This window comes from Cetorhinus maximus, chromosome 6 (assembly GCF_964194155.1).
Source record: "Cetorhinus maximus chromosome 6, sCetMax3.hap1.1, whole genome shotgun sequence".
Classification (NCBI taxonomy): domain Eukaryota; kingdom Metazoa; phylum Chordata; class Chondrichthyes; order Lamniformes; family Cetorhinidae; genus Cetorhinus; species Cetorhinus maximus.
The window spans coordinates 16880056-16902213 of NC_135884.1; the positions used below are offsets into that span (position 1 = coordinate 16880056).

The 22158-nt window shown below is 41.9% G+C and overlaps 1 protein-coding gene across 3 annotated transcripts; it reads right to left on the minus strand.

Moving 5' to 3' along the window:
* Positions 1–205: 205 nt before the first annotated feature.
* On the minus strand, positions 206–17718 carry LOC144681567 (putative peptidyl-tRNA hydrolase 2). Of its 3 annotated transcripts, none has more exons than XM_078543266.1 (7): positions 17639–17718; positions 12867–12955; positions 10439–10504; positions 7049–7141; positions 3853–3953; positions 1985–2099; positions 206–1156 (listed from the first exon to the last, which is right to left on the minus strand). In XM_078543266.1, the coding sequence occupies exons 2-7, from the start codon at positions 12945–12947 to the stop codon at positions 1070–1072; spliced, it is 543 nt and encodes a 180-aa protein (XP_078399392.1). In that variant the 5' UTR covers positions 12948–12955; positions 17639–17718; the 3' UTR covers positions 206–1069. The 3 variants fall into 3 exon arrangements, with proteins under 3 accessions (XP_078399392.1, XP_078399389.1, XP_078399390.1); XM_078543263.1 differs by lacking the exon at positions 17639–17718 and adding an exon at positions 17403–17511; XM_078543264.1 differs by lacking the exon at positions 17639–17718 and adding an exon at positions 15870–15904.
* Positions 17719–22158: the final 4440 nt, after the last annotated feature.

The window sequence follows — 22158 nt, forward strand, 5'->3', positions numbered from 1 at the left end:
ATACGATATGGCATTACCCTCATACATAACAATCTTTTGTGACTGCTCACAAGAATACTAGCAGCAATGGGACTAGAAATGAATCAGATGTGTTGGGGGTGAGGGGGCACACAGAGGGAAGAGACAATAAAATCTATAGGTAGCACGATAGATGGGTAGAAAAATCTTCCCCATCAGAGCAAAGTACAGGTCAATGAAGCAACACCACTCAGAAACAGGCTTTAATTTGTAACTTACACTTTGTCAAATATGTACAGTTTCAAAGAATATAAACCCAGTACAAAGTTCTATTATTGAACTTGTAGGTATCAACTACTGGACTCAACTCTAATATGGTTTCTGATGTATATGCTCAGTTCTTAGCCAACCTCACCAGATAAAGGGAGATCTCATGGCAGAATTTAGGCACCTGACCAGAATGGCACAGCTAATTTATGGAACAACTAGACTAGAGTGTATTACCATTAGTCAATAAACACTGCATTTCTTGCTTACTCTCCCATCTAAGCAGAATTTGGACTCAGTGTCCACATTTTGGGAGAAATACATTCACTTATGTCATCATTTTATGCCATTCATTTCTTTTCAACATACCTTGGGCCACTATCCATTATGCATCCGGTTCCAGTATGAAGGGATCATGATGACCATGTACCCAAAATGACTGGAAAGTTTAGTCATTAATCTGCTGTTATTGACTGATGTTAAAAGACAATCCCAGTCACTGGTCAGTTTCTTCTCCCTCACTTAAAAATGTGATACCTTGGCCCCAGATAGCATTCCATCTAGACACCGTGTCAATGACTGATGCATACCCAAAAAGAGAGATCATTATTGAACCAATAGTAGTTACCATGTTGTTGGGAAGGTCACATTTTAACCTTTGAACTTTGAAGCAAACAAAGCAGTAATAACAATACTTAAAATCAGAAATACAATTGTATGACAGCATGAAATTAGTATATCCATCTACCCAGTAGGTATCCAGTGCATATCATGCAGTATATTTTAGTTCATTACTGCCTCCAACAGTTAACTCCTTTGTAAAAGCCAATATTGGCTGCTTGTGTCACAAGAGCTGAAGACTCCCAGTAACCTGATTGACCAGCTTCTCCTCACCCATGATTGCCAGGACTGTGCGTGATCCAGCCGCAATCTGATTGAGAGAACAAGGTTATTCGTCATAGATACATACCAACATATTAAAAATAGTTTTCTACTTAATTTTCTCCCTTCTCAAATAAACTAGGATTCTAGTGTCCCGAATCTCTCTGGTACTTCACCTGAGTAGCCATTATTCATGTTTGCCTAGACAGTAAATATCAGCAAACTTTTCTATTGGCAGAGAAAAGGGTGTCACAGCTGAGCCTTAACTCTGTACTTCCTGGCATCTACGGAAGCAAATTTCAGCAGAGGTTGTAGTCTAGCCAAAAGGAACCCTTGCCATCCTAGTTGAAATCCATTACCTTAGTACAAGACTGGCAATCAAATCTGTTGGGCTCTGTCTGGCTCAGTAGTCTGTCTAGAGATCGATCAGTGTATAAATGCAGTATGTGATGCTGTACAGAGATACAATGATCAGGAAAATTCCAGGTTTATACTGAAGTAGTTGATGTTTATTGAGGCAGCCCCATAGTTAGTATCCAATGTCTGAATTTTAGAAGGCCAAACCAGACATTCCACTTAGTTGCTGCTCAGTGATGACCCTCAGGATGCTGTATGTTTAGACTGGAGTTGGGCTCTGATGTACCCTATGGGTAAGTTGGCATCCAACATTCCCTGTCCAAGCCCATACATCTAGAATGGTCACTTGGGTGACATGGAGAGCCACTGGCACATGGAAACATGCCGCATTATGAATTAGAACCGACCGAACAACCATGCAGTCAGAAACTTTTGTGTACAACCTTAGAGTTAATATTTATGGCTCAAAATGATGAGAACATTAAGTTTATAATCTTCTGAAAGAAACAATACTATTTACCTGGGTTTTTCCTGCATCCTCTACCAGATAGTTTGGCAACTTCAGTCGACAAGCCTGTTCTTGTAACTCCAAGATATGTTCAGTGCTCTGCCCTTTCAATACAATCTTCTTACCTCTGAAAAAAGAGACATTCAGCAAACTTACACAAGAAGCTAAAAATCAGAGTCACCTGGATGTGCAGGAAGAATAAATATTGTCCGGATGCAATTATAGTCACTTCTATACTTCTGCTCCTCTCCTACTATTTTCAGTGGGAGAAAGTAATACAAATGGCAACACCTCATATGCTGACATTTCACCCCCCATTCGTTTTATACATGAAACTTACAGCAAAACAAATTCATTTTCTGGTTTATATAGCCATCTATGGAAAGAACATCACTTGAGTTCTCAAGTGGAGAATAAAAGTTGTAAGGCCCCAGAATGCTATACTGTACTCACATTGTCTCAATTCAACATTGAGCAGTTAGGATATAAACAAGCCCATCAGACATGTGCAAGGTTAATCTTACTTTTATTTTCTTCATCTCTAGGGCATCTCTCAAAATGTGAGGATTCTCTATTATTTTATCAGTCAAATGCAGCATTTATTTCAGTAACAATGGGGGTAAAATTCCTCTTTCATAAGAAAATCAGAATTCTGCCAATTCTCCATAAATTAACAACCCAGTAGTGAAATTTCATGAACACGCGGCTTTGAGTAATTATTTCTGGCCAATGCAATTTTATTAGGTCTCTAATTAAGGAGAAAAGGAGATATCCTACTTTCCAATAACCTCATGCCTTTTATCACTTGCATTGCTAGAAAGCAAGCTATATTCATGTGGTCGATGGTGTGATCTCAACATGTTGTAGTGTTATTAACTCAGATTTCCTTCTTTGCAAGGAAAATTACAACACACGAATAACATCCCTCCAGTTTGAGACCGTTAACAGTCACTGAAATATAGCTGTGCTCAAAATAACAAATTGGGAAGGAGAAAACCAGTGCTTCTCTCCAGACTTGCAAGGAACAGCAGCTGTAATACTACAGGGCACAATGCAAAACAAAAACAGAAACAGAAATACTTGGAAAAACTCAGCAGGTCTGGCAGCATCGGCAGAGAAGAGATGCTGCCAGGCCTGCTGAGTTTTTCCAGGTATTTCTGTCTCTGTTTTTGTTTTGGATTTCCAGCATCTGCAGTTTTTTGTTTTTATCTCTAGGGCACAATGCAAAGTTGTCCCTGGAAATCAGCCACAAGGAGGTGCAGAATTTAGTGAACATAAAAAGGCCATAAAAATAAGTTTATACTATAATATGAACTTAATAACAGTTTGTACGCAATGTGGCATGGAGATCTGACTTGAGTTCAGTCAGGTTCCCATCAACAATTGAGGCTAACGCCTGCCATTTGCCTTGACTTTCCCCAGAGCTTTACCGCAACATTTGGCTTCCATTATTTCAAAGCGCCCTCTAGTGACAAATAAGAAGAATGTTAACAGTGATGGGGCTCTCCATTTGAATTTACTGTAAACTAAGCAATCAAAGTAATATTTTGTGCGTCCCAAACCGCCAGCATACATTTAATTTTACAAACAAATGTTGTTCTTTGTATCCTGATTCACGCCCTCCAGAAACTTGGTAGCACAAATCTAGGTAATCATTCATCAAAACAATGTTCAGGGCCACGGGATGAAGACAGGTGAGTGGCACTAGGTAAATTGTTCCTACGGTGAGCTGGCGCAGACATGGCCTACATCTGTGCTGTAACAATTCTGTGAACTATCCTTCACTTTTTTTTTCTTTATATTAAGCACAAGTAATTTCCATACATATGTTTAAATAATCTCCATGAAGCAGGCCCATATTAGTTGCCAGCACTACTCACCCATCGTTGTTCCATGTTGTCAACATCTGTTGCCAGCTGTCTGACTCCTCCAACATCATCTGATACAAGCCCACAGCAGCATGGGCCACCTGTGCAGCAACCTGCAGAATTGTACACACCTTGAGTGAACTGCTTCCATGAGGCTCACTGGCCTAGATTGAAAACAAGCTTAGAGTTCTGACCAATTAATTACCTTTCAAGCCAAAAAGCTTATGTTTTTAAACTACTCTTCCCCTCCCCCTGCCTCCACCATTTTCTCAGAGCCCTGATTCATGACAACAGTTGTCCCTCAGAAGTTATTTTAAATCAGTATTCAGGATGTGCATGTCGCTTTCAGGGCCAATACTTACTGCCAAATCCCTAATTGCCCTAGAAAACGTGTTGGTGGGAGCTCTTAAATCACCACGATCCATATGGTGAAGGTACTCCCACAATGGTGTTCGGTCAGGATTTTGACCCAGTGACAGTAAAGAACAGCGATTGAAGAGACTACAGAGGAGATTCACAAGAATGATTCCAGGGAAAAACAACTGTAGCTATGAGGGTAGATTGGAGAAGTTGTGACTGTTTTCCTTGGAGAACAGCAGGCTGAGACTTGACAGAGGTATTCAAGAGCCTGAGGGGTATGGACAGGGTCAACAGTGAGAAACTGTTCCCTCTCGAGTACATCAAGAACAAGAGGGCACAGATTCAAAATAATGGGCAGAAGGAGTAGAAGGGATGTGAGGAAAACTTTTTTCACACAGAGGGTGGTTGGAGTCTGGAACGAACCTCCTGAGAGGGTGGTGGAGGCAGCTTCGATCAAGGTATTCAAAAGGGAATTGGATTTCTATCTGAAAAGAAAGAATGTGCAAGGTTACAGGGATAAGGCAGAGGAGTGGGATTAGGTAGACTGCTCTTTCAGCGATCTAGTGCAGACCTGATGAGCCGAATGCCTCTTTCTGCACTGTAAAGATTCTGTGATTCTGAGATGTCATTATTCATGCATGAGTCTACATTGTGTTAACAGCCCATGAAGAAACATTGCAACCAAGTCCGATCTCACCTTCACCTCATGTCCACAGGTTTTAACACAGGTTCCTGGATAGTAATTAGGAACCCTAACCGTTGCTAAGGATTACCGTATCTTATCATTATGGGAGTGCCATCATCACAAGCACTGTGGCATTCAGGACAGCTAGGACTGGGCAATAAAGGAAACCTTGCCAGCATTTCCCACACCCAGAGAACAAATAAAAATAAATCCAACTGCTGGTTAACCTCAGAGCAGAGATGGTCTCGAGCTATATTGCTCATTATCAGAATGGATGATTTAAGTCATCCGAGCAGTTTTAACAGATGATCACTTGGCCTTAAACATTTGCCACAAACTGTTGTTGCTGTGTAAACTGTAAAGCATACTTTCTCATGTAGGTGAGTTCCTTATCTCAGAAACGCGATCTTAAAATTCACTATGGTCAAAGAAGTTCTCATTGTGGTCTGAATAGGCACAAAGGCCCATAATTCATTCACTTTTAACACAAAATTAACAGTGTCACTCCATACACAGGAGATACAGCATTCACCTAACCATTACCATTGTATTTGAACAGCTGCAGTTTTAGAGGGAGTGGTTATTGTTATGGACTTGATTTTCCAGATAGGTTTCTCATTAGAAACATCGAACTTTATTTACAGGCTGCAACAGTAGTTACATGCTTCCATCAAGCTCCACAACTAGTAGAAGAACTCCCCGCTCTAAAGTTCCCCATGCTTAGAGCTGATTCATTAACACTGTCGCATGATACTATACAACACAATAAGTCTTACAGCTACAGTCACTACATTCCTTAAAGCTACAATACTACAGCTCTGCCTTATTTCAGTCCAGTATTTAACATGGTTATGTGCAGCAAGCATCTTTACGAAAATTTAAATCTAATACCATAGATTTTTAAATCTTCGGGGATGCAAAAACCGAGCAGTTTATGGTTTTGCCATGAAATTTCTTCTTTTAACTTTTGTACCATTTATTTCCATCCCATCTTCCACAATTTGTCAAAAATATGCAAGCTCTGCATGTCCTACAATTTCAAATTGAAGAAATAACTATTTCTTTTAAAAAGAGAGTATAATGTTTTAAAACTGAGACATCTGATAATGCCAGCTTTATCCATTTTCACCTCAATTATATTCACCCTTTGGGAGTTCAGAATTTTTTAAAATAGAATTTAAATGTATATAAACTAAAACGACATTTTTATTAAACGGATGGATCACATATCACTTTGAAAACAACTAATGCATTTGGCACCCACAGCTACAGCATTGCTGTACACTGTACAACCTCTCCATTTTCATTAAAATGGAACAAAAACTGTGATAACATAAAAGGTGTAGAAAGATCGATCAAGCAGGATATCTTGAAGGTAGTACCCCAGGGAAGAAGTCAGTCCTGTGCACTCCTGAACGTCTACTGGTCAGTTTGATTTGAATAGCAGGTCATCTTCCCAACTTGATAAAGGGCTACAAACTATGACAAGGGTCTCAACCAAAACATTAATGTATAATCTCCTTTTAGATGCATCTGTATTTCAGCACTGAGTTTCTTTTCTTTACATCTTTGGTAGTGTCCAGTGGGTAAAGAAAATGGAGAGAAGAGTGAAAAAAAAAGCAGCAATCCACTTAAGATTTTTTTAAAGCTTTGCTAAAGGGTTGCTTCATCTTTCAATAGGAAAAAACATCTACGTTCACATTCACATGAAGATCTGGCATCAAAAATTGTGCATCACAGTCACAATCCCACATAGTAAAAATGTATTAAATCAGGCTGGTATTTCAATTCGATAAAATAAATTAAGTTATTGTTAATTTTTTAAAATTTCAATCAAATTCTAAGCTTGGATAGCCAGCGTTTTGTCTGAGTTGATAAGGAGACTGCAGATACGAGTTCCATTCCATTTGCAGCCAGACCCTCATTCCTTAGACAATATGTGAGACAAATTGAATGGATTAAGTATCACATCAGTCACTTTGACTCCCAGGCTGAATCTAGTGTTGATCCCCAAAATGTCCTCTCAAGGATCAAGGGTATTTTAAATTTACATTCAAAATATCTACATCTTTTAAGATTTTCAATTACAGAACACTAATCAAGGATTTATTTTAACATGGACCATGCCTTTCTTTTGGGATGAGACAGTCAAGAGTTCTGTACCTTTCCAATTCCCATGGTCAATTCCATGTTCACAACGAACACCATCTTACATACACAGGTCACAGATTCACCAATCTCAAATCCGGAAAACATCTGAAAATTAAAACATGAAAAAAATTAGAATCGCTAATCTTGGCTTTCATTTTCCATCTGCAGTGATATGAGTATCACAATTAGAGATTGTTGACAACTTGAACTAGAAGGAATATTTTGTTTAAACTATAACAATGTTTTTAATATGAAGTCATATTGAGGGGTGTAAAGGCTAACTGGCAAAGATATACCAATTCTACCTTGTTAATTTAACAGAGGGATAGGCTGGAGTGGTTTGAATAGCTGTCTCAAATAAAATAAACCAGTTACTGAAGCTGTTATCCTTGATAAGGATATCTGTTGTGAGGCAACAGATAAATCATTACATTTCTGGTAGATGTTTGAGGGGGAATTCACAGCATTGAGGTCTAGCCAAGTCTTAGATCCAGGAGGCTGCTAGATAACTGGCAACTTGCTGGTTGGTCCTGAGACTCAGAAAGCTTGGGATCAGAGATTGTCCTTTTTTTTCTTTTCATTTTTTTTTTTGGACATGTCCTAGGTCAGCTGGTAAAATCTACTAAGAGAAAAAGGCAAGGACTCAGAAAAGAGTCAACAGCAAAATTTGTACCATGCAAGTGAAAGGGCTGGCCAAAAGGAGGCGCTACTTAGCCAATATCTAGGAAAGTGTTATGTTTTATTATTTTCTGTTACCATGAGGGACTGATTAAGTTAAAGAAAAATGGGATTTTCTGTAGTGACTACCCTCCACATTCACTTTCTGAATGCAAAAAAAAATTAGCTTAATGGTTTGCATCTGGGCTTGTCACACTAGAAGTGCTAAATCAGTCTTTTTCAGAAGGCTGGAAAAGTACCCACGAGGGCACTTGCTGGGGTCACAATTATTCCCACAGATCACACTGTTGTAGGAATGATAGGGGGCAAGTCAGAAACACAAGGTTCACTGATGGGAGAGACCAATGTCACTGAACCTGGAAGAACAGCTAGAGCTCAGATCCAAATTTGTAAGAGCAAGTCTGACATTTTTCTGTCTTGATTTGTATTGTATGTTGCAATTGGAGTGGGACAGGAAGCAGGAACAAAACGGAGATCATGAAAAACAGAAAAATCAAGAATTTCATACTCAAACAATCTGCAACAAGTCACTAGAAGGAGACTTCAAGTGGGTGGCGGGTGGGGGGAGTGAAATCAGAAATAGTAGTCTAAAAATCATGTAAAACCCCAGATTAAAGTCACAGAAGGCTATGGCAACCATGAACAAAATCCAAAATGTGCATTACAGTAGAAAATGCACAAGTAAATAGGTCTCGGTCTGTGCTGGAATGTAATGCATGTAGCTGCAGAACACGCTTGAGATCCCGCATTTACACAAGCAGAATGGATGCTCTCGGAATCTCCCACTGGGTAGAATGCTTCAGTAGTACCAAATGAGAAACAGCAACTAATATTTCAGCATGGCATGAAGAGGATAATACAGAATTACAAAAAATAAAATCACACATATTAAACAAATACAATTCACCTTTCTAATGGGAACACAGGCTTTAGAACAAAAGAATGGTTGCATCACCAAAGGCCTGTTTGATTTTCAATGGTTTACTTAAATAAATTACTAAGTTTCATTAAAGGTTTCTAAAAATGTTGCTTTTAATTAGGCTTGCTGTCCCTAGTGTTTTTTTGTTCCTAACCCCTTCCTACTCCACATGATCCCCATAAAGACAATTACACTATGACAATGCCTTCCAATTTAACAGTTTAAGCACAAATTTGGTCCTATTAAACTTACTGCCCATTCATATTTTTGAAACCAAGCATTCAAGCCTTGGACTAATTGATAAGGTTAATGTAGAAAATAAAAGCTCATGGTGTAGGGGGGCAACACATTGGCATGGATAGAAGATTGGCTAGCTAACAGGAAACAGAGGGTAGCCAGAAGTGGGTCTTTTTCTGGTTGGCGGGATGTAACGCGTGGTGAGCCACAGGATCAATGCTGGGGCCTCAACATTTTACAATTTATATGAATGACTTGGATGAAGAGACAGATGGTGTGGTTGCTTAATTTGCTGATGAGACAAAGATAGGTAGGAAAATAGGTTGTGAAGAGTACGTAAGGAGGCTACAAAGTGACATAGATAGGTTAAGTCAGTGGGCAAAAACCTGGCAAATGGAGATAATGTGGGCAAATGTGAAATTGTCCATTTTGGCAGGAAGAATAATAAAGTATATTATCTAAATGGTGACAGATTGCAGAGCTCTAAGATTCAGAGGGATCTGGGTGTCCTAGTGCATGAATCACGAAAGGCTAATATGCAGGCACAGCAAGTAATTAGGAAAGCTAACAGAATGTTATTGTTTATTGCGAGGAATTGAATACAAAGGTAGGGAGGTTATGCTTCAATTATACAGGGCACTGGTGAGACACTGGCAATACTGTGTACAGTAATGGTCTCATTGTTTAAGGAAAGATGTAAATGCGTTAGAAGCAGTTCAAGAAGTTTTACTAGGCTAATACCAGGACCAAGTGGGTTTTCTTATGAGGAAAGGCTGGACAGGTTAGGCTTGTATCCACTGGAGTTTAGAAGGGTAAGAATTGACTTGATCCTGAGGGGTCTTGACAGAGTGGATGTGCAGAGGATGATTCTTCTTACGGGAGAATCTAGAACTAGGTTTAAAAATAAGGGGTCACTCATTTAGGAGAGATGAGGAGAGTCTTTGGAGCTGTCTTCCTCAAAGGCAATGGAAGCTGGGTTTTTGAATATTTGTAAGGCAGAGCTAAATAGATTCTTGATTAACATGGGGATGAAAGGTTATTGGGCATCAGCAGGAGGTTACAATCAGATCAGCCATGATCTTATTGAATGGCGGAGCAGGCTTGAAGGGCTTAGTGGTCTACTGCTCCTGGTTCATATGTTAGTATGACTCCAATTTAAACCGTCTCTTTTAGGATCTGTACTTGTTGCATGAATGTGCTTGTTTGATTTCCCGCATGGAATTCCCTGCATGAACAGTGATCCCATTCTCTGAAAGTTGATCTGATAGTTATCCCTTTGCTTTAGTTCCCCCACCAGCACACAAGGCTGAGGCTACAGCACACTGATTCTAAGAAACCCACGAGTATAAAATTGGACACGAGATTCAGTATAGAGTGCTAAGAAATACTTTTCATGCCGGGAATGGCTTAAGTTAATAAAATATGCCAAAGCTCGCCAACCAGTGCCTTAGATGGAAAAAGAAAGTTTAGTATGTTTTAAAAAACATTAATTTATATGTTTTTTTTGCTGTACAGACTTATCACTGGTTACTGCATTCTGTGAGAAATATTATAAGTATAGTCCTTACTTCAAGTTCACTGAAGTAAAACAGAGCAGCAGAATCGCTGGATTGATTCCCAGTTTTAATCAGAGCCTGTGAGCAAGAAGAGAGATGACAAATTAGCTACTATGCAGCAAAGAAAAATCTCAGCATCACAGACACAATAAGCACACAAAACAGTTTCATGGTGGGGTTAAGATTATATAAAGAATCACTTTGGTCGACTGTATATATAAAATGCTGTAGTAATACTAGAAGCTCTGTCCATGAATGAAATGCCTCCAAAACTATCAAACCAACTTAGCAAGACACTAAACAAAGGCAGACTACCTCTGGCTGGGCGGGAGGAAAGGAAATCAATTAAAACAAACAGTTTTATTGAAATAAAGAGTTGTCATTTATATAGCACCTTATTGCACCCTCAGGGCAACCCAAAGTGCTTCAGAACCAATTAATTATTTTTAAAGTGGAGTCAATGTTATTAACAGGGCAGCCCAATTGTACAGTTCCATAAAGAGATGAATGACTATTTAATCTGTAATGTTGGCCGAGGAAGAAATGTTGGCCAGGACAGTGGGAGAAACTTGCACGTCACCCTTTAAACAAAACCATGGGATTTTTACACCCACTTGATCTGACTGACAGAGCCTTGATTTAATGTTTCATGTGTGAGATGCCACATCCAACAATGCAGAACTTCCTTAGTGCTGCATTGGAATGTCAGTCTAGATAACATGCCTAAATCAGGGAGCGCGCTTGAAGCCAAAAGCATCTAACTCAAAAGGCAAGATTGCAAATTGGAACCAAGCTGAAACTTATAAACCCTCTTTCAGACATATCTAACCAGAGAGACACAAGAAAACAGATCTCATCCCTTTCAACTCTCAGAAAAATGATGACTTCACACATAATCAGTCTACTCCTCCAGCCAACACAAGGGTAGATAGGGAGCAGCTGTTCCCCTTAGTTAAAGGGTCAGTCACAAGGGGATATAAGTTCAAGATGAGGGGCAGGAGGTTTAGGGGGGGATGTGAGGAAAAACTTTTTTACCCAGAGGGTGGTGACGTTGTGGAATGCACTGCCTGGGAGGGTGGTGGAGGCGGGTTGCCTCACATCCTTTAAAAAGTACCTGGATGAGCACTTGGCACGTCATAACATTCAAGGCTATGGGCCAAGTGCTGGTAAATGGGATTAGGTAGGTAGGTCAGGTGTTTCTCACGTGTCGGTGCAGACTCGATGGGCCGAAGGGCCTCTCCTGCACTGTGATTTGCCATCCTTCTCCTGCGTCTTTCTCCAGCCACCACACTCTTGGTGATGAGACTTCACCGATGCTGTTAGTATAACATATTAATTGGCTAGCCCTAATGAGAGCCGAGATTAACGTAGGGTGAACGTTTTCACTCACCCGGGATATAACCCCTCTCTTTCTTTTTGTCAAAGAACTCATGTGAGAATAGATGAAAACTCATTTAACTGCAGGACACTAAATCCAGGTCACCAAGTACAAACCCTTACTGGTCACATAAAAAAAAATCTTATTGATCATATTATATAGAATGGATAACCAAAATGTTAAACTAGTTACTTCAGGTATCAGCTACATCATCACCATCATGATGAATGCTTTTGTCAAACTCAAAAAATAGGTGGCCCTCAAAACAACAACAACAAGATCAGACTAAAATAAATCTATAACGCAATCTGAAAAATGCGAATGAAAGAAGACAGGGAACAAAGCGCAGTGATTATGGACCTTTTACATCAGGACACGGAATATGAAAGAAAGGAGGCGATAATTAACTTGTACACGACATTGGTTAGGATACAGTGGGAGGATTGAAAATATTATGGACACCCCAGGATAGGACGAACATTAGAACCCTGAAAAAAAAGTAAAAGGTTTACTAAAATGAAAGGTGTATAGTTAAAATGGAAGGCTTTTAAACAACAACTTGTATTTCTATAGTGCTTTTAACATAACAAAACATCCCAAAGCACTACACAGGAGCTTTATAAAGCAAACTTTGACACTGTGTCACAGAGGGAGATATTAGACCAGATGAGCAAAAGCTTGGTGACAAAAACGTGAAAATTTTCACTAACATTGTGAAGTCAAAGAGAGACCTAAAAGAGGTTTGCAAGGATAAATAGTGAAAGTCAGTTTCCATTGATTGGCAAATCAGGAAGAAGGAGCATAGATTCAGGATTGTCTTAATATGAACAAAGGGGTAAGTTGGAGGAAACATTTTGACACAATGCATTGCACAGGCACTGTTGAGTCACAGATGACGTTATTTAAAAGTGAACTGATTAAGTATTTAAAAAGTAAGGATGCAGAAGGATAAATAAAAGGGAAGAGATTAGAGTGGAAAGTCAGTCAAACTGAAGAGCTAACAGCAGCAAAGGCAAAATAGCCTTTTCATGTGTTGTAAATTCTATAATTCATTTCACCCACCTCCTTGGCTTTTTCTTCAGAGATACCCAACTCCAGCAGTTGCTGCAGAAACACTGGATTTACTTCCCCTGTCTCTGCCATCTTAGATCCTGGAACATCAGGGGAAGAAAAACAGACCATATGAAATGCACTGCATACAGAATACTGAATAATCTCAATTCACGTTGCTGCTGGTTCTTACTATCCTCTCAGCTTGTAAACTGCAATACATCACTTCAAATTAACATTTCCTTTAAAATAAACTAGCAGTTCTTCTCTAAAGAAAAAGCCAGGGAGAGAGCCTGAGGGAACACAGTGCCAATAGATAAAACAGGCAGTGGGAAGTCAGTGGGCGAGCGAGCCTGGGGGGTAAACAGTACTGGAGGCCAACAGATAAAAGCAGTGGCGGGGAATGAGAGAGAGCAAGCCTGAGGGAGAATAGTGTCATAGATCAACAGATAAAAGACAGTCAGCAAAAGCCAGAGATAGCAAGCCTGAGGAAAAACAGTGCCAGAGGCCAACAGATAAAAGCAGCAACAGGGAGTTGGTGGGAGTCAGACAGAGAGAGAGGGAGAGAGTGAGCACCAAGAACAAATCAACGAGTGATGTCACAGGCAGCAAGTAGGTGATCAGCTGTTCAAACAGCATGGAGTTGAGAAGCACATAGTTGAAGGAGTTCAAAGACAGAGCAGTGAGGTCTAAAAGTATCGTCAGCACAAGGGAAGCTGACTGGTGATCTGACATTTAGTTAGTCTAACAAATGGAGGCATGGCCGTGAACCTCAGTCCTCTGGAATGCACACCCTCTAACATGTGGGAACTCCAGGATGCTTCTCATGTCCTGGACAACTGCATGAGCAGCAAATGTCATTAGCTGAAGCAGTCCATCAGCACTAGCTGATGTCGCCATGATGAAGAGCTACATGGATAGCACATTTCTGGATGTGGTCACCCTGCAGCTTAACGGTATGTAGGCAGAGAGGAAATGGGTGACCACCAGACAATCGAGGAGGATGAGGCAGATTGTGCAGGAGACCCCTGAGTGCATCTTGTTCTCTGATCAGTATTCAGTTCTGAATACAGATTAGAGTGGTGGTTTTTCTGAGGCGTGCAGCCAGAGCTAAGTCCATGGCAACACGATTGGCTCAGCTGTACAGAGGGGCAACAGAAAGATTGGGAAGGCAATAGTGATAGGAGATTCTATAGTTAGCAGAACAGGTGTTTCTACAGCCACAGACATGAATCCATGCTAGTATCTTGCCTCCCGGATGCCATGGTCAAGGGTGACACTGAGCAACTGCAGAGCTGTCTGAGGGAGAAGGACAAACAGCCAGAGGTCATAGTCCATATCACATAGTGATAAGGTCTAGCAGGCAGATTTTAGGGAGCCAGGAAAGAAACTGGCAAGCAAGACCTCAAAGGTAGTAATCTCTGGATTGCTCTGTGAGCCACGTACTAGTGAGTATAGAAATTGGAGAATAGAGCAGATGAATGCATGAATGCAGAAATGGTGCAGGAGGGAAGGCTTTAGATTCCTGGGACTCAGATTAGTTTTAGGGGAGATGGGACAGACACAGGCCAGTCAGGTTGCACTTGAACAGAGCGGGACCAAAATCCTTGCAGGGAAGTTTGCTAGTGTTATTGGGAGAACTTGGCAGGGGGATGGGAACCAAGAGTTAATATTAGAGAGGAAAATCAAGATTTACAAAGTATTGGGAGAGACAGATAGCACTAAAGTAAGAAAGAGTAAGACATTAGATGGGGTCAGAGTATGAAGGAATGCAATGAGGCCTTTAAAGAGGAGATAGTTCAGGTACAGTCGCGGTACATTACCACGAGGGGGAAAGGTAAGGCAACCAAAGCAAGAGCTTCCTGAATGACATAAGTGATGAGAATAGGATGAAAGAGAAAAAGGGGGCATATGACAAATGTCAGGTTGATAACATAAGTGAGAACCAGACTGATTATAGAAAGTTCAGAGGGGAAGTAAAAAAAGAAATATGTGCAGCAAAGAGATTATGAAAAGAGACTGCAGCTAACATAAAAGGCAATCCAAAAGTCTTCTAAGGGCATATAAATAGTAAAAGGAATGAGGCGATTAGGGACCAAAAGGGGATTTATGCCTGGAGGCAGAGGACATGGCTGAGGTACTGAGGTAATGTGAAATGAGTACTTCACATCTCTCTTTATCGAGGAAGGTGATGCTGCCAAAGTCATGGTAAAAGAGGAGGTAATCAAGACACTGGATAGGCTAAAAATGGATAAAGTGGAGGTGTTAGGTAGGCTGGTGCACTTAAAGTTGATAAGTCACCAGGACCAGATCAGATGTAGCCGAGGATACAGAAGGAAGTGTTAGAATTTATAACATTTAAAGCACCACTATCAAATACTTTTCTTTTAGATAAAAGCTAAATGCTACAGATGCTGGAAAAACTCAGCTGGTCTGGCAGCATCTGTGGAGAGAGAAGCAGAGTTAATGTTTCGAGTAAAACATGACTCTTCTTTAGAACTTCTTCAGTTTTGAAGAGTCATACTGGACTCAAAACGTTAACTGTTTCTCTCTTCACTTTTCTTTTAGTCTGATCTTCGGTGGGAAGTGATTTGGCAGCTGTATCTCATTCTTTTCTGACTGCAATATGAATGGGTAGATTTTACTGTGGTGGGAAAATAGATGAAATGGCAGCAGGACCATATTAGGGAAGTTTGAGACAAGGTGAGTTGCTTCAGCAACCTGAGAAATAAATCTGTTTTAAGATGTATTTATAGCTGGGGATACTGCTCTCATACAGCTTTTGAAATATGACTGCATCATCATTCTTATTCAATAAGAATGGTCACTGCACCACTCCTTGTGGTTCAGCATGATCAAGTACCCTGCAAAACAGGTGAACATAATAACACTTTACAAATATAAGATTAACAAGGCAAATTGTGGCTCCATGTTGTTCATTACTAATGCAGCATATACACTGCTTCTGGAATGCTGCACATGTGAATGCAAATATCATCAATGAGTAACACAAATCTTATGATTAACTCTATCTTCTCTTAAACATTTGGGGAACCACAGTCTTTTTTCCTTTTTTTTTTAAATAAAAAAAAATCTGATTGCCCTATATTTACAGGTTTTATCCTGTAGACCTGTCCCATCACTGCTGCGGTTGACATCTACCTGGCAATTTCTAAGAGTTAAATAGAATCATAGAATAGTGGGCCCTCTGGCTTCTCTTTTCCACGCCAGCTCGTTGCAAGAGTAATCCCGCCCTTCCCCTGTAAACTCTGTACATTTTTAGATAATTATCCAATTCCCTTTTGAAAGACAGGACTGAACCTCCTCCACCCCCCACAACCACCTCCACCCCCACAACCTCCTCCACCCCCCACAACCTCCTCCACCTCCACCCCCCACAACCTCCTCCACCCCCCACAACCTCCTCCACCTCCCACAACCTCCTCCACCTCCCACAACCTCCTCCACCCCCACCCCCCCACAACCTCCTCCACCCCCACACCCCCACAACCTCCTCCACCCCCACCCCCCCACAACCTCCTCCACCTCCACCCCCACAACCTCCTCCACCTCCACCCCCACCCCCCACAACCTCCTCCACCTCCACCCCCACCCCCCACAACCTCCTCCACCTCCACCCCCACCCCCCACAACCTCCTCCACCTCCACCCCCACCCCCCACAACCTCCTCCACCTCCACCCCCACCCCCCACAACCTCCTCCACCTCCACCCCCACCCCCCACAACCTCCTCCACCTCCACCCCCACCCCCCACAACCTCCTCCACCTCCACCCCCCACAACCTCCTCCACCCCCACCCCCCACAACCTCCTCCACCTCCACCCCCACCCCCCACAACCTCCTCCACCCCCACCCCCCACAACCTCCTCCACCTCCACCCCCACCCCCACCCCCCACAACCTCCTCCACCTCCACCCCCACCCCCCACAACCTCCTCCACCCCCACCCCCCACAACCTCCTCCACCCCCACCCCCCACAACCTCCTCCACCTCCACCCCCACCCCCCACAACCTCCTCCACCTCCACCCCCACCCCCCACAACCTCCTCCACCCCCACCCCCCACAACCTCCTCCACCTCCACCCCCACACTCTCGGGCAGCGCATTCCAGATCCTGACCACCCGCTGCGTGAAAAACGCTTTTCCTCGGTTTTTTTTAAAAAATAATAAAAACGGATGAAATTCAAAGATCGTGGAGCTTCTAAGCCCCTTTTATCTCTCCTCACTGTGTCTGACGGTGGTAGTTACTGAACTGAGCAATGAATCGGGAGTAAATAAAACAGCTGGAACTCGACTCAGCGAGGGGTGGGGGGGAAGACAGGGACCCAAATCTAACAGGCCAAAGGCTGGACTGGCCTGAGGGGGAGGGAGGCTGGACAGTCCGAGTCCGACCCTCTGGCCGGGCGGCAGCTGGGAATGATCCATCCCGGAGGAGAGAGGCGGGCGGGCTCGGCGACACCGTCTAAACATCAATCATTTACATTCATTTACAGTTGTGGGTCGGCTGTGGTCAATCCGTATCAATACCTGAGAGCCGGCGGATCGATAACAGCCCCTCCCCCAAACCCAAACCCGCCCAAAGGAAACTCCGATCGATAATCCAAAGGTGTCGCGGCGGGAAAGTCCGTTTCCTGCCCGACCCTTTAATCCGTCCGGCGGGAGAGCCGCCCGCTCCGCGAACCGGTTCCGCCCTCTCCCTTCCCCGCCCGTCCGCCCTGTAAATAATTCATTAAACATTCATGTCAATAACGCCACTCGCTCACTTGATCAGTGCTGATAGAAACGGGCCAAGCGTTTAGATCATTCGCAGTGATCCCATTAACATTTGAAATGTTTTGATCTTCGAGAAGGGAGGAGGATAAAAGCAAAAACAAAATACTGCGGATGCTGGAAATCCAAAACAAAAATAAAAATAAAAAATACCTGGAAAAACTCAGCAGGTCTGGCAGCAGCTGCGGAGAGGAGCACAGTTAACTGTTTCCAGTCCCTATGACCCTTCAACAGAACTGAGTAAAAATAGAAGAGAGGTGGGAGGAGGATAGAATGGAATTAGATAGGTACCAAGTTGAGGAGAGTCACATATAGTGATGATTTGGTCCTGTAAAACCAGGGATTGCACAAGGTTTACTTTCAGATCTTAATAGCCTTGGTCAGAACTGGAAGATGTTACAAGGAATTGAACATCTTGTAAGGAGGAATACAACAAAAAAAAAGGGGGGGGAAATATTACTTCTTAAACAAGAGAAGGAAAAATGATCTGTAAAGAGAACAAGAGATGACTAAGGAAGCGATAATGACAGACAATTAAGGAGACATGATGAGAAAAATTAGAGGAACTAAAGATATCTGAGGGATCTATAAAATATCGGGTCTTGAAACCTTAGGTCAGAACGGGAAATTAGTACAGATGAACAACCTATAAGAAGAAACACAGCAAGGGGAAAGTGGGTGGGGAAAATGAAGAAAAAGAATGGTCGGGAAACAATTAGCTGGAGTACAGGAGATGATAAATGACAGAATGGCAGAACAGATGATAAATGACAATAGCATAAGACAAAGGAAGGCATGGTGAGAGATTTAAAAGATATATTCAAGACCCAGAGGATGTGTGAATGATTAAAGTACAATTGTAGGTTCCAGGGACACAGGAGTCTGATTGAATAATATGGCAGATAGACATCAGTTGTGCAGAACCTCCCCCCACCCCCACCCCCAACCCCCAACACACAACACCCCCGGATGGGCACCAATATGGGATACCCACTCCACGTTCCAAACTACAACTTCTTTGGAAGCACTGGTAGGTCTATCCTGCTGTCAGAGAAAAGAAGGGATGCTGTGGTTCAGGTCTGAAGTTGTCAAAATCAATGTTACAGCCAATGCACTGCAAACTGCCCAGCAGAAAGATGAGGTGGTGTTCCTCTAGCTTGTTGTTAAGCTTTATTCAAGCAGTGTAGGAGGCGAATGACCCAGAGAGGTCAGAGTGGGTTATGGGAAGCTCAGTGTCCCACTCACCGATAGAAAGGAAGTGTTCAGCAAAGCAATCTGCATTTGATCTCCCCAGTGCAGAGGGAACCCATCATGAACAGCAAATACAGCAGAGTAAGTTTGAAAAGTACAAGTAAATCAGAGCCTCACCTAAAACAGCAGTATGGGAGGATGTGAAAGGTGAGGTGTTGCTTCTGCTGCACATGCATGAATGTGCCATGGCAAGGTGAGCAGGTACAGGGAGTGATAAAGCATCCCGAGGTGTCATGGAAGAAACAGACTGGGGCTAACCTGTTTGTAGATCTAGGAAAGGTACAAGTGGACTGTGAGACTATGAGGCTGGACACTGTAGCAGAAAGATCTCCAGAGAAGATGAACTCAGTGATATCTAGGAGATGATGGATTTGTGTTCAATAATGGTGTCATGGTCCAGAGGAGGTAAGATGAGTTGTCAGGCAGTTGGCATTCAGTGCCCACAAGGTACAGACCGTTCTACCATACAACATCAGCACCTTCCTTGCCACCAGGTTTGATGATGGTGTTACAGGTGGTCCTGGGAACATGGAGCCCTGCAAGCTAACCTTTATGTTAAGCACTATGCAGGATTCTAGCCTGATCATTGACTTCAACAATTTTAGACATAAACCACAGCTTTCCATTTTTCTCAGATGGCAGGCATTGGTAATGTGGGTAAGGTGAACAGAATATTGGTAATGTAGGTGCACTAGCACTTCCAGAAATGGGAGAGGCTGTAGGTTGCAGGGTAGGTGGGGATCGCCCATCAATATATGGCCAGACAGATGATGTGCGCCCCTGGTTTCTACCTACCCTTTTTCTCCACCAAACTCCTGGAGACTGGAACATCCTCTGCTTCATCAGTTTTGAATGCTTTCATCTCCCCTCTGATAAACTGCTTTAACAATTCACATATCCTGTGGTTTTATCCCTATAATTTCTCTCATCATGCCCCCTTCTGTCTTATGCTATTCTCACTTCTATCCTGTTCTCCACCTATTCAGTTTAGAGGTCATTCTTTTTCTTTTCTTGTGTATGCTGTCAATTTTTTCCCCTTTTTGCTTGTTCAAATCCTCCTTAGAAACTGTTCATCTTTATCTTCCGGTTCTGACAAAGAGACATAAGGCCTGAAACATTAGCTTTTTTCCATTCTCCACAATTACAGCCTGACCTGCTAAGAGTTGCCACTGTTTTCTGGTTTTATTCCTTTCTACACAGTTTTGCCAACCATCGCCTTTCTCTGAGGGCTCGAGCTCAAAGACTCCACTTCTCTTTCAGTTATTCAGCTGCCATCAATTGTCCATTAACTTTGAGTCCTACCAATATGGAGAGTTGAGAACATGCAGAGGGTTTGATGCACACCAAGATCAGACCATTGCCAACAGTGATATTTTAGGGACAAAATTGTAAGGCAGATGGCAAACCCAGTGGAATGAATAGAGCTCTGTCTACTACTGTGAGTGAAAACCTATCAGAGTGAATGAAGCTGTATTTCAAAACCCACTGAAAGGAATAACATTGTGTTTATTAAGTGAGAGACTGAAGTCCCATTGGGATGAATAGAGCTGTGTTTATTGTACTAAGAGTTTGCAATTGCATAGAAATAAATAGAGCTGCCTTTCATTACTCACATCAAAAGGAGAAGGTAAGGGTAGGGGGAAGTACTTTTAATACAAATAATTCCTCTGATAGTATGTGTTTGAACTTTCTACCTTTTAGAAGAGGTTTTGATTTTTAACTTTTCCCACCCAATGCCCTCACCAAACCTGTAATTCTAGGTCCTAAACTCACAAGGAGGTTATTCAGCTGTCAATAGCTAGATGCAACCTTAATCCAGGAGGCCATTTAGGAGACTATATTTTGTACAGGTTACCCTGCTTTCACTTTGTTGTTTTAATAAGATATGATGCAGTTTTTGGATACTGAATTACAATTGAAGTACAACAAAAGAGAGCCATTGATGCAACAGGAAAGTCCTGTCTGCTGGAAATCTGAAATAAAAACAAAATTCTGGAAATACTAAGAAGATTTGGCAGAATCTGCAGAGAGCGAAACAGAGTTGATGCTTCAGGTTAATGACCTTTCGTCAGAGATGTATTTCCAGCATTTTCTCGTTTTATTATACAGTTCAACAGAGCCATATAAGCAAAATCCTCTCCATCTCCACTGCAGAAAGGAGGCTTAGCTCTTTAATTGACAAACCACAACCTTCCAATAATTGATGTTTGATGTTACACCATTCATCATTTGGTTTAGGCTGTGCTAATTAAACTATATTGCCAAAGGCCAACTGTATTAATCCAGGGCAGTTTCAATCCTTGCTCACTTTGGTATTCAACAAACCCCTGGACAAATAAGATAAAAATTATAGCATAATTATCCATCCTATTCCTCTCGTCAATACACAGCAGAGTCTTCAAGTCCTTAATAAATGGATTGTTAGCTTATTTTGTCAAGACAACCAGATGTTCCAAGTTATTTTACACCTAGGCAATGCTCGCCTGGGAGCCACACAATGGTATTCTAAACCTTCATCATGGGAAAGGCATAGAGTTCCCATCCCACCAAGCGAAACTGTGAACCGCCCAAAGGTTGAGAGATGATCCAAACAGAGGCCTTAAGATTATGGAACGGTTTGATAAAGTAGATGTAGAGAAGATGTTTCTATTTGTGGTGGAGACTAAAATTAGGGTCATAGAAATAAGATAGTCATCAATAAGGAATTAAGAGAAACTTCCACAAGGAGTAGTTGAGGAAAATGACATGAATGCATTTAAGAAGAAGCTAATTAAGTACATAAAGGGGAAAGGAATATAAGGATATAGGAAATAGGACTTAGTTGCAGGAGTAGGCCATTCAGCCCTTCGAGCCTGCTCTGCCATTCAATAAGATCATGGCTGTGATCTGATTGTGGCCTCAACTCCACTTTGCCATCTTTTGTTTTAAATAGTTGTTCATGGGATGTAGGCGTCACTGGCTGGGCAAGCATTTATTGCCCATCCCTAATTGCCCTTGAGAACTGAGTGCTTGCTAGGCCATTTCAGAAGGCATTTAAGAGTCAACCACATTGCTGTGGGTCTGAAGTCACATGTAGGCCAGGACAGGTAAGGATGAAAGATTTCCTTCCTTAAAGGACATTTGTGAACCAGATGGGTTTTTATGATGATTGTTACGAAATGGTCATCATTAGACTTTTAATTCCAGACTTTTTTTAATTGAATTCAAATTTCGCCATTTACCATAGTGGGATTTGAACCCTGGTCCCCAGAGAATTACCCTG

Coding starts and splice junctions, on each gene's coding strand:
- LOC144681567 (XM_078543266.1), bottom strand. CDS start 12,947: ATGGCAGAGACAGGGGAAGTAAATCCAGTGTTTCTGCAGCAACTGCTG. Junction 10,505..12,866: donor CTGAAGAAAAAGCCAAGGAG/GTGGGTGAAATG, acceptor TCTTGCTCACAG/GCTCTGATTAAAACTGGGAA. Junction 3,954..7,048: donor TGACCATGGGAATTGGAAAG/GTACAGAACTCT, acceptor ACAATTCTGCAG/GTTGCTGCACAGGTGGCCCA.